The sequence below is a fragment of the Gadus chalcogrammus genome, chromosome 22, assembly GCF_026213295.1.
Source record: "Gadus chalcogrammus isolate NIFS_2021 chromosome 22, NIFS_Gcha_1.0, whole genome shotgun sequence".
NCBI lineage: Eukaryota > Metazoa > Chordata > Actinopteri > Gadiformes > Gadidae > Gadus > Gadus chalcogrammus.
Window position 1 is genome coordinate 20,602,992 of NC_079433.1, and position 12,517 is coordinate 20,615,508.

The 12,517-nt window shown below is 52.6% G+C and overlaps 1 protein-coding gene across 1 annotated transcript in view; it reads left to right on the top strand.

Annotated features, from left to right (window-relative positions):
* The first annotated feature begins 350 nt into the window (after positions 1-350).
* The window catches only part of LOC130376077 (serine/threonine-protein phosphatase 6 regulatory ankyrin repeat subunit A-like), a 49,699-nt gene continuing 37,532 nt past the window's right edge, over positions 351-12,517 (top strand). Inside the window, exons 1-7 of the mRNA XM_056583294.1 lie at positions 351-737; positions 2,446-2,529; positions 3,716-3,794; positions 5,163-5,233; positions 5,609-5,809; positions 6,991-7,078; positions 7,552-7,694. Of these exons, the coding sequence (XP_056439269.1) occupies positions 570-737; positions 2,446-2,529; positions 3,716-3,794; positions 5,163-5,233; positions 5,609-5,809; positions 6,991-7,078; positions 7,552-7,694 (834 nt within the window). The 5' untranslated portion in view covers positions 351-569. The remainder of the gene's footprint in view (positions 738-2,445; positions 2,530-3,715; positions 3,795-5,162; positions 5,234-5,608; positions 5,810-6,990; positions 7,079-7,551; positions 7,695-12,517) is intronic.

Genomic DNA, 12,517 nt, shown 5'->3' on the forward strand with positions numbered 1-12,517 from the left:
CTCTGTGGCTCCGGCTCCCAGCCTTGTTCATGGTAATCACAGGCTCTCTCTCCACTAAAAGAGCGCGCATGCGTGCGCAGAACGTCTGCCTATCTGCAGTCGTGGTGGACTTCGCTGAGCGTGCTGCCGCCCGCGAACCAGACACATTTTTGCCGCATGCCGGTAGCCAATGCCGCCACCACCAGGAATTCCCTGCTGTCTGCATTACCGCCGCCTCTCACTGAGCGTGTGTAGCAGAGGGATCGAGAGAGAGAGAGAGAGAGAGAGAGAGAGAGAGAGAGAGAGAGAGAGAGAGAGAGAGAGAGAGAGGTAGCGGGAGTGGGACGAGCGAGGCAGCGAGAGGAGGAAAGAGACCTGCATTCAAGCAGTGCTTCCAGATAAGGACACAGGGCGCTTGGTGCGCCTGGATTTTCTCTGGAGGATGTGCATCTGTGTTGGATTTTACTAGAGAGAGAGAGCGGAGCTGTGGACCACAGCACATGTGTGAGAGGCGGGTGGGCAGCAGTGGGTTCATGTTGTGTGGTGCGGAGGAGTGTGTTGATGTATGCGCGCGCGGTCACTAGTTCCTGATGCAGTCGGCGCGGACCAGCCGCGTGTGTATCGTGGTGCTGGAGGAGGTGGAGGAGGACGAGTCCCCCACCGCCTCGACCACACCACCACCTCCTCGACCAAAATCCTCTCCGGACCGCAAATCCCATCATGCCCCGCGTCGGGTTCTAACTCATCAGGACCACAAGGTGAGAGCTGCGCTGCTGTACCCAGATGATGAGATGGCTGCAATCAAAGCAATGACCCTTCTCCCTTCCCCACACGGCGTCCGTAGGAACAGTCCTGTCATCAGTTGTTACCTTGCAAGGCTTGAGGTTCATTCAAAGGAAATCTTGTTCGCAATACACTACCTAAAATTGGCGTAAATTACCTCGCTACAGGAAAACACGCACTGGCGCACGTAGGCTATGTAATACATGACCGCTGTCGCTGAATGTAGCACCGATACAACCGCTCATCTAGCCTGGCAGCGGGAGGACTCCTGCTTTGTCTGGATATGCACTTGCAAGGGCTTGCCTTGCCCGCCTGTAGTACCGGTTTTCCTTTTGTAAACAAGCCTACCCATAGAAATGTGCCTTTTGATCTAATGAAGCAAGCTGTCTGTGAAGGGGAGGGGAGAGTCGTGTTGCTCTGCGCTAACACTGGGAAGAGGAGCCTTGTTTCAGCGTCCAGTTGGCTCACTTCTAGCGACGCCTCATCCCTGGCTATAGGTGTAAGGTGGTCGTTATGGTAAGAGACCCACGGAGCCGACACGCGACTCCACCCCCGCTCAGCCGCCAAACCTGGTATTTTTAGAGGGGGGTTGGGTCGGGGGGCGTGGAGGTGGATGGAGGCCGGACATTGGATGTTTGAATGGCATAGTTTAAATCTCCCCTTACGATGACAGCCCCTGGCTACAGGGGGAAGGCCTCTTTATTAGCCAAAGAGGAGGGGTCACAACCCTCACTATGCCCCCCGGCCCCCTCCAAAGAGGGGAATAAACATTTTTACACAAGCCAAAACTGAAAATCTTAAGATTCTTGGAATTTCAGGTGCGATCAAGCTACTATTACATGGAAACTGCCCTCCAAAGACATTGTGAATACTTGGTATTGCTGGCTTTCAGTCAAGCACATTGTTATGGCCAGTAGATTTACAATAATAGTATTCCTGCTACAGTAAAGCTGTGTTTGTTCCCAGATGATATCCAGTCTCGTATCACAGTCATCACAATAATCACATTAACATATTGATGTAAAGCTCAATCCCAATCACACAAACCTCAGAGCCTTTATTGTAAGGCAACGACCTGCATGTTCCATCGGACAATCACCAATACATAAATTTCAGCTTCTTACGACCTACGACTCGCATTGACTCTGAGCTCCTTCCTGTTCCTGCATGTCGTCTCATCCTTCCTCTATTATGTCCTTAATGTTTTGCTTTTAATGGATGGCCGTTTGGTGCTTAGTGCAGACAGACGACGCTTGTCACTGTTTTGCATGCTTCTCATGGCCCCTGTGTTTAACAGTGCTACTCGCATTCCACACATCTGTGCACACCTGGGTGCCAACTGGGGCTTGGTTGATGCCTCACAGGTTCCAACATCTGGTTTGTGTGTGTGTGTGTGTGTGTGTGTGTGTGTGTGTGTGTTTGTGTGTGTGTGTGTGTGTGTGTGTGTTTGGTATTATTGGCAGGAGAGTTGTTTATATGGCGCGAGGAACGTGTCTTCTGCTAGTGTGTTGTAATCAATGATGTGTTCTGTGTGGAGTTTTATACAAGCGATGTAACGGATTATGGCATGTTTTTTTTGTGAGGTCATTGAGGGAAGATGAGTAGTGCCCTGCAAATTACAGTGTTTCACACACACACGCACACTAAAATTTGTGTTTTGTGTTTTTTCCTATCTATGTTCAGGCCTCTCTGCTGAAAGCCATCTTCAAGGTAGACGCAAATGAAGTTCGCTCGCTCATCTTCAAGAAAGAGGATGTCAACATCCAGGTGGTAGATTCATACCTTTTGTCATCGTTTTTTGAACGTGCTCCTCCAAATGCACATTTTCTTATGATTGTGGGTTCTGAATATCTCAGCGTATTTATTTTGTATTGTATGCTGATGACGGACCTGTTTTTGTCTCGGTGACACACCGGAGAGGAGAGTGATTAGCCAGCGTGCTAGTATTGATCTAGGATCCTGGGTCCAATGGCCTCGTGGATGGATCAGAATACCTTTGGTCCGCTCCTGCCCTCCTTCCTACCTCACTCCCTCTCTCTCTATGCCCATCGCATCGGACACCTAACATTCTGTCGTTCATTTTACTTTCAAGTGTGTTTTATTTTTTTCCTGTCTCCATCTGCCTATATACCTCTGTTATTCTCTCTCTCTTCCTCTCTCTACCGCCCCCCCCCCCCCCCCCCCCTCTTATTGCTAGGGTCATCAATGCGTCCTCCCTGCAGTAGTCAGCAACATTGGCCTGGCCCTCGTGCGATTGGCTCCCCGGGAGCACGTGACACGTTTGTTTATACCAGCGTCCTCCTGACTGCCCTCTACCTCACTGTAAAGGAGAGGATGGGGGGGTTGGAGAAAGAGACAGATGGATGGAGAGATCAATGCAATTAGAGTAAAGGGCGATGCAGTGCTCTATTGCTTCTGGTAGAGGCGATTATACGGCTCGATGCTGAAGAAGAGAAAGACACACTGGTGTTTGTTATGTGGTTTTGAACGCAGCTATACTGTACTGTTAGAGAGTTTGAGATTGAGGGCGATCAAAACCTTCTCATCACCCATTTTTCAATCCTCCCACTTTTTGAGTGTAAAAGTATCAGCCAATAGAGGGTCACCTGATCGACACACCTAATCACCGTTGCAGAACAGTAAATTCCTCATCCAGTAGTTTGAGGATTGGTCATTGTTTGAAGTTTTTCCCATGCAGAAACATCTGACGTCATATTGTTACTATATATATGCATCTAAGGAGCAGATACATCGTTTACTGTTGGTGTGGGTGTTTAGTTGGTGTTGGGGTGTGCACAGACATAGGTGTCAAACTTGGCTGTTTCCACTGTTCTCCTGCTATTACACTTGCTTGTGTGTATTGATTGTGCGGTCGGCTGTGTCGGCAATGCCCTGATGATTGGTTGTGTGTGATTGGTTGTGTAATAAGTCTCCAACCCTCTTCCTCCTCCAGGACCTGGAGAAGCGGACCCCCCTGCATGCGGCCGCGTACCTGGGGAACGCCGAGATCATGGAGCTGCTCATTCTCTCAGGTGACGCTGCTATAACCCTACCTCTCTCGCCCTCTCTCACTCTCCATCCGTTCTCCCTATTGAACCCTACCTCTCTCGCCCTTTAACTCTCTCCATCTGTTCTCCCTATCGAACCCTGCCAATGATGCTGCCAATGTCTCTGGAGAACGGGATCTGTTTCGCTCCCGTTGGGACCAGTGTGGCGCTGATAACGAACACTGATTTATTGCACTTAATTTCAGGACACTTTTAACCTCAGATGAATTCCTGTGCAGGGTCAGTTTATTCAACTCAGTTTACGGCGAACCGTGCCCCTCCCATGCCACATTCGTCAGCGTCTAGGGAGCGTGTCAGAGTGCACTAAGAAGTGTCCTCTCCTCTGATGACACTCCTGTCCTAAGAACTTATGTCTCACTCTGTGGTCCATAGATCTTCTTTCTTTAGTCTTTGGATTTTCCCGTTCACTTGTCCATTCCGTCAACTTTTGAATCTTCCATTTCTATTTTGTGAATTTCCTTCACACATTTCTTGTGGTGTTTAAAGGGTTAAGGGGAGGTTCTGTGAGCTTACATGGTTAATTATGGGCGTGAATATAAGTAGTGACCAAAGCCCGGCACGAGGATGAAGAACAACCGGTATTTACCAAGGCTATGGGATTAATCAGGTTTTCAAATGCTTGTCGTACACGTACGACAAGCATTTGAAAACCTGATTAGTCCCAACCTTCGGAAAACTACACGAATGACATTCAAAATGACCTAAGTTTGATCAGATGAAGAAGGTTTTCTTTTCTTTTTTTCTGGTACAGTGCCCTGGTGCAGATACACATGGTTCTCAGGATGTCACTGGTTAGCTCGCTACATGTTGAGTGGCATGTTGGGCTCAGCATTCATGCACATGCCCAGACAACCAGAGTCACTTTATTCTCTAGGAGATGGTGTGTGTGTGTGTGTGTGTGTGTGTGTGTGTGTGTGTGTGTGTGTGTGTGTGTGTGTGTGTGTGTGTGTGTGTGTGTGTGTGTGTGTGTGTGTGTGTGTGTGTGTGTGTGTGTGTGTGTGTGTGTGTGCTTTCCTCTGTTTTCTCAGTGACGTGCAGCGACAGGTGCAGTATAGAGGGCTATTTTAACCCTTCCAACAGGTGTACCCCTGGGCACTTATAACCCCAGGGTTTTGTGACTTAACGGGGTCCCCCCCCCCACACACACACACACACACACAACAGAGACGGAGGAAGTCCTTTCACTCTCTGGAAGCTTCGCCTCTCTTCTCTGACCCAGATAGATCCATGCTTTACATGCGTCTGCTCAACACACCGGTTTCTATCTTTGTCTTCCCGTCTCTGACTGCCCCTAACAGGTTTTAACCGTCTCTCTCTCTCGCTGCGCCTCAGGAGCCAGAGTTAATGCCAAAGACAACAAATGGTTGACTCCTCTTCACCGAGCTGTCGCTTCTTGTAGTGAGGTATCAATCCCACACACGCACACGAAGGCACATGCACACACGCACGCTTAAACCCACATTTCATTCATTATCAATTATGGTGTGGCTACTTCATAATAATTATTTATCGAAGGCACACACTCTTGATTACCTAATGCCATTTGTACAGTGTTGGCCTTAGTTAATGCTGCACCAAACTGCAGGAAATGCAGACAATCTACACACACACGTACACTTATGTTTTAAAATTTAATGTACATTTTAGAAAGAACATGGATTCTGAAAGAATTTGCTTATTATTTCCAAAAAAATTGAGGTTGAGGCTGATTGTAGCTAATATAAACTTCATTCACTCACTCACTCACTCACTCACAGAAACCCTACCCCCCCCCCCAGGAGGCAGTGTCCGTGCTGCTGAAGCACAGCGCCGACGTCAACGCCCGCGACAAGAACTGGCAGACGCCGCTGCACGTCGCCGCCGGCAACAAGGCGGTGCGCTGCGCCGAGGCGCTGGTGCCGCTGCTGAGCAACGTCAACGTGGCGGACCGGGCGGGCCGCACTGCGCTGCACCACGCGGCCTTCAGCGGACACCTGGAGGTCGGCCCCACCCATACCCACCCTCACCTCCACCTCCACTCCGTACCCCGCAGACTCTGTACCTCCGTACCCCACACAGACCTCCGTACCCCACACAGACCCCGTACCCCACACAGACCTCTGTACCTCCGTACCCCACACAGACCCTGTGCCCCACACAGACCTCTGTACCTCCGTACCCCACACAGACCTCCGTACCCCACACAGACCTCTATACCCCACACAGACCTCCGTACCCCACACAGACCTCCATACCCCACACAGACCTCCGTACCCCACACAGACCTCCGTACCCCACACAGACCTCCATACCCCACACAGACCTCCGTACCCCACACAGAAATCCGTAATCCTTGCTACACATTCAGTTTAGGGGCCGGGGACATTAAAGGTTGGGTATGGGATTTGCGAAACGCCAGCAGATTTTGAAAATAAACAACTCAAATGGTCCTACCCCCTCTCCTTCAACGCTGACTCTGACTCCACCCATTCCAAGTACATGGACGCGCAATCATGCACGAGTGAACACAGATGCGCGAGAGCGAGCCATTAGCTAGTTAGCTAGCTCCAGTAGCTACCGCAGGATAACAACAAACAGAAGCTTGCTCTGGGTCACGAGCTTTGAGTACGTGCACGAAGGGGTCGCGCAGGGAGCGGGGGAGTGCAGTGCGACCGTTTGATTGACGTACTTACTGTCCAATGCAACTCGGTGGCTCTGGAAATCATTGGCTGGAGTTTTTCGAGCCCTGCCCGTTCCACAGATGATTGACTTGTTTCATTTTCATGTCAGTACTTCTAACTCAGTGGCTGTAAGTGGGTTATGATAAGGATTTCAAGTAATTTTGCAAAAATGGCCAAAAAAGCGAATTCCATACCCAACCTTTAACCAAACAGCAACAAAGTGTTACATAGTATTTGTGTGTTACCAAGTATTTGTAACACATAGCTGTGTATATCAAATGTTTCTTTCCCTCCATTCATCATGTTCCTAGCAGCTCAAAATAAGTATATTTAGATATTTTTATTTTAGATATCTTTACAAATCTTATATTTTTACCAAAACATTACAAACTCCTGCATCTGACCTGATCACATGTGATTTTACTGAGAACTGTTTGTTGATTATTTGAAACCGATGTGCGGAGTGGATGTGTGAATCTGAAGGGCTTTCGTTCCCTTAGATGGTGAAGCTGCTGCTGTCCAGAGGGGCCAACATCAACGCCTTGGACAAAAAGGACAGAAGGGCCATTCACTGGGCAGCCTACATGGGTACGGCCCCTGCACATACACGCACGCACAAACACACGCACAAACGCACGCACAAACGCACACACGTGTTTTCGTGCTCAAGCTGAGCATGTGTGTGTTTTCTGTTAGCGCCCAGACCTTGTTTTGCTACATCTAGCCGCTTCCACTAAACGTATGGATCTGGATCTGTGTCAGATGGAGAGTTTCCCCCCCGTCTCGCCTCGACCCCCTTGTCAACAGACGGGTTCATTGTGATAATGACATTTAAGTTGCTCTTCCCGATTCTTCCCATCTGTCTGTTTCTTGTTGTCTCCCTTGGTCTCCCTCTAAACTTACCCTCTTCTTTTGTTGTATCTTTCAATCTGTCTCTTTCCTCTCTCACCGTATCTATCTATCGTCGTCCCGTTGTGTGTGTGTGTGTGTGTGTCTCTCTCTCTTTTTTACTTTCTTTCTCTCTCTCTCTGTCTCCATGTGGCTCCATGTTGCTCTCCCAGGTCAGGCTGACGTGGTGAGGCTGCTGGTGGTCCGAGGGGCAGAGGTGGACTGTAAGGACAAGCAGGGCTTCACCCCCCTCCACGCGGCCGCCTCCAGCGGCATGGCCGCCGTCCTGCATCATCTGCTGGGCCTGGGGGTCCCGGTAAGAGAGCCCGCACACACACTCCCACAGTAGAGCACATTCCTCTGCCAATAAATCCACTCACCAGAAGTGGGCGTGGCTTGGAAGGGAGCCAATCGGCCGGCTCTGAGCTGAGGTTTTTCAGATAAAATCGTCTTTTGGCGTCTGTGTTACAAGGTCTGGTTTTGTTCACGGAATGTGTAGCTTACTCGAACGTGACTCCCTACTTTAGAACTACTTGAGTATTATTGTGTAAGAAAGACATAAAATGACTTGGAAAAACCGGTGACTCAACCACACACAAACACTTTGTTATTTTTCATTTCGTGTTTTTGAAGCTGGTTGGCTATACGACAGTTTCCCATTTCATTTTGTTTGTTTGTTGAAACTTAAGCACATACATCTTGATCTGATTAAACAAACACACACACTCTCCATAGAAAACAATGTTTGTACTTTCTATAACGGACCGTGTTGGCAAAAAATACTAGGCAAAAAACATAACCTCTTTGGCGAAGGTGTTGGACGTATTTAAATCACATGAGTCATATACCATTCATGTGGATTGCTGGCATGTGAATAAATTAATGAGTTAAGTCCACAGTGTTTCCAATGTATGTGAACGTCGTTGATCAAAGAAGAACTCAGACTTTTGGGGAAATAGGGTTCTATTTCATGTAGGCTACGCCGTCTAGGCTTCGCCTTATGGGCTTGTCCCGTGCGCGCGCCTGCGCGCGCTGAAAATTCAAACTATGCACCTATCAGCGTGGGCACCGCCCACATTTCCCACGGTATCGTGTCTATATAACGCGGTGTATACCGTCGCTAATCCTCCCTTTTCTTTCAGCACTTGTGCTTATCAGCGAGAAATTGAGAACTACTATTAAGAAGAAGATGAAGACTTAAACACGGATCTCCCGAGCCGGTGGCAGCGGCTCGGGCGAGGCCGCGGACAAACGGCCCCTTTTCAGGGCCACCTGAGAGCGCTCCTGGAGCTAGGTCCTTTTCAGGACTCCTTTGCGCCTCCTGTCCCGCCTCCCTGGCACCGGGTGACGGGCACTTGGCGTGCTCTGTGTGCCTCGGCACCGACCACGCCGAGGCTGCTATGGCGGCCCCCGTCTCCTGTGTCGCCTGCCGGGAGCTGCCTGAAGAGGGGATCCTCTCCAGGCATCTCTTCTTTTCCCCTGCGGTGGACCTGACGCGATGGCATCATCGACGCCGACGACGACGCCTCCATGGACGGCGACTCGGCGTCCGGTTTTTCCCGCTCTCGGGTTACAACCGCCACCGTCGCGGGGAGATCATGGGTGAGGCGGCGGCCATCAAAGGGTTTCCCATGCCGGCCCCGCCTCTCGCCCCCGTATCTGACGATATGCAGGGCGAGTGCTTTCGCACCCCATCTGCTTCCCGGCGGGTTACCCCTTGTTCCCGCCTGTGCAGCACTTGTTTACTGCTGCAGGTGGGGACCCTTCTACCCTGAAGGCTCCGGTAAGCGAGGGGGATCCCTCGCCTGGAGCCTCCACTGGCAGCGCTTCTCTGTCCGGGCGCCGGATGGCGCCCTAACGAAAAGCCGCTGCCCCCCGACCGCCTCCAGAAGCAGATTGTCGGCCTAACGGATGTTAGGCCGACAATCCGCGACGGCGGTCAACAACATCGCCCTGCTCTCCTCTGCCATGGTCTCCTTGTTTGCTGACAGGGAGGCCTACGGCCCGGAGGAAGCCGTGAGATGGCTGGCGGTTTCCCGCTTTTTCCAGCGCCATCCTCCAGCTATGCCAGCCGATAGCTGTTTCGGCCGGCCGGCATATGGCGTGGGCTACCATGATTCAAAGGGTCATATGGCTCTCCCACACTGCGGTGCAGGAACGAGAGCGGGCCAGCCTCGTCCAGGGTCCACTAGCGCCTGATGGCCTATTTGGTCCCCGGTTCTCCGAGGTGCTCGCGCACCAGCAGTCAGTCCGTGAGAATCGTTCCCGGTTCGGGGCGATTCTCACGTGCTCCTCCCACCAGCAGGCTGGGAGGAGGCGGGGTCCAGACCGGTCCCAGTGTTCCAGGGGGCCGCCTCCGATTCCTGCCCCGGTGCCGCAGCAGCCGGGTAGAGCAGCGCCACGGACCGGTAAGTTCCGGAAGCTTGCTCCTACTTTTTCTTTCCCTATTAAAAAAAAAAAAAAAGAAAAAGTAAAGACCGTTCGGCCGAACAGCGGTAGGCTACATGGTACCTAAAGAGCGATATTCCTCAGGCCACCTGCGTCCTACGCTTGTGGTGCGTTCCTCCATGTTGCCTCTTCCCCCCTCTCAGCCCTGTGGGAGGGGGACACCCTGTGGCTGTAGGGTGGCGGTCGGACGGCGTGTTCACATGGCCTCTGGTTCACCTGCTTCTAAGAAGCGGCGTCCCTTGGAGCCTCGTGGACGGATCAGAGACTCGTTGCACGAGCCCGTGGATACGGCCGCTTGTACCGGTCTCCTGGTTCCCCACATTATAGGTGAGGAGATGGGTCCGCGCGCTGTGGCTACAGCCTGCGGACAGGTGCTGCGGCCGGACGGCTCGCTCCCTGTTCAGCGGGCACGAGCGCGACGTCTAGACAGCTCGTTGTTTTTACAACTGCTAGTTGTGGTACGTCTCCTACGCTCGCTGAGCCTCCTCCCTTTCATGGGGAGCCCCCCATGGTTCACACGCAGTGTGAAGGCGGTAGGGGCAGAGGAATACGGGTTATTCCTGGACGGTCTTCCTCAGCTGTCGGCTCACCCTCTCTCCAACCGCTATGCGTGTTGGCAAGAGCGGTGCGTTCTGCCATCGTGGTTGGACACCACGTTGAGATGGGGCCATCCCATACAGTTCAAGCGTTGTCCCCCACCCTTTATGGGGTTGGTGGAGACCACGCTACGGGACCCGGCTGCGAGCACGGGTCTTGCAGCAGAGGTGGCACGTCTCTTGGTAAAGGGGTCCATCACTGTCGTTCCCCCCCACGAGTCTCACCTAGGTTTTTATTCCCGCTACTTCCTGGTTTCCAAGAAGTCAGGGGAAATTAGACCTATTCTGGATCTTCGCGTGTTCAACAGATTCGTTGCCACGAGGAAGTTCAGAATGCTCACGGTCGGAGCATTGTTCCGGTGTGTGAGAGAGGACGATTGGTTCACATCCCTGGATCTCAAGGATGCTTACTTCCACGTCCCTGTTCGGCAGGCGCACAGGAAGTTTCTCCGCTTTGCCTTTATGGGGATGGCGTACGAGTACCAGTGTCTGCCGTTCGGCTATTCCCTGGCTCCGCGCACCTTCTCGAAGTGTGTGGAGACGGTGTTGGAACCGCTCAGACGTCAGGGAAAGAGGATTCTTTTCTACCTAGACGATCTGCTTATTCTGAGCAACTCAGAAGAGACCGCGAGAAGGGACACCATGTTGGTGATAAACCATCTCTCCTTCCTGGGTTTTGCCATCAACTGGGAGAAGAGCTCCCCGCTCCCCAGCCGGCAGACAGTCTACTTGGGGCTTTGTCTAGACTCAGCCACCATGACTGCGATGCTTTCGCCTCCTCGGCGAGACGCCATCCTGTCGGCGCTCTCCCGTTTTCACGTTCGCAGAAACGTGACCGCACTGTCCACCATGCGCCTGTTGGGGCTGATGGCAGCTGCCCACCCCGTGGTCCCCCTGGGTCTGCTTTTTATGCGCAGACTCCAGCGGTGGTTTGCTCGCCAACGGTTGGACCCCAGGCGACACAAGCTCAGGGTGCTCCTCGTCCCCCGTTCGGTGTCGCCAGACCTGGAATATTGGAAAGGACCCTCCGCCCTTCTCAAGGGTGTTCCACTGGGCAGGGTGGCGTCCTACGTAGTGGTCTTCACGGACGCCTCGTTGACGGGTTGGGGAGGAACGTGCCTCTCTCACTCGGTCGGAGACGAGTGGCGCACGCCCCCTACAGCACACATAAATGTGTTGGAACTCGACGCAGTGAGGAAAGTGCTGTTGCATTTCTTTCACCTGGTGCGCGGCCGCCACGTTCTGATCAGGACAGACAGCGTGTCGGCGGCGGCGTACATCAACAGACAGGGGGGAGTCCGCTCCCCTGCTCTCCACCGAAAGGCGGTCGAGCTCTGGCTTTGGGCTCATCAGTATCTCCGCAGTCTGAGAGCCCTGCATATCGCGGGCGCCCAGAACTTTGGGGCGGACCTCATGTCTCGAGGCGGTCCCCGCCGAGACGAGTGGCGGTTACATCCCGACATTGTCAGATTGATCTGGCAGAGGTTCGGGACAGCGCAGGTGGACCTCTTCGCGTCCCGGGAGAACACGCACTGCAGGTGGTGGTTCTCCCTCAGCCCTCGGGATCTTCCCCCGTTGGGGGTAGATGCGTTGGCACACACACCTTGGCCGCGGGCTCTCTTGTATGCGTTTCCCCCGCTCCAGCTGATCCTTCCTCTTCTGGAACGGGTCAGACAGGAGAGACTGTCCCTGATATTAGTGGCCCCGGAGAACCGTTCAGCTCTGTGGTTTCCAGAGCTGGCCGCGCTCTCGCGGTCGGCGCCTTGGCCAGTACCATTCAGGCCGGATGCGCTTTCACAGGCCCACGGGACGGTGCACCACCAGCCCGATGTCTCGGGACGGCTGTTGGTTTGGCTCCTGAGAGGTTGATCCTGCAGGGCAAAGGTTTGCCTGAGACGGTTATCAACACTATTCAGAGTGCTCGTGCGCCTTCTACTTCTTCCCTCTATGCGGCGAAGTGGTGCGCCTTCTCTAATTGGTGTGAGACGAACCACGCTGTCCCATCTCAATGCGAGGTGGGAAGCGTGCTTTCGTTTCTGCAAAACTTATTGGAAAAAGGTTTGGCTTTCTCCACTATCAAGGTCTATGCGGCAGC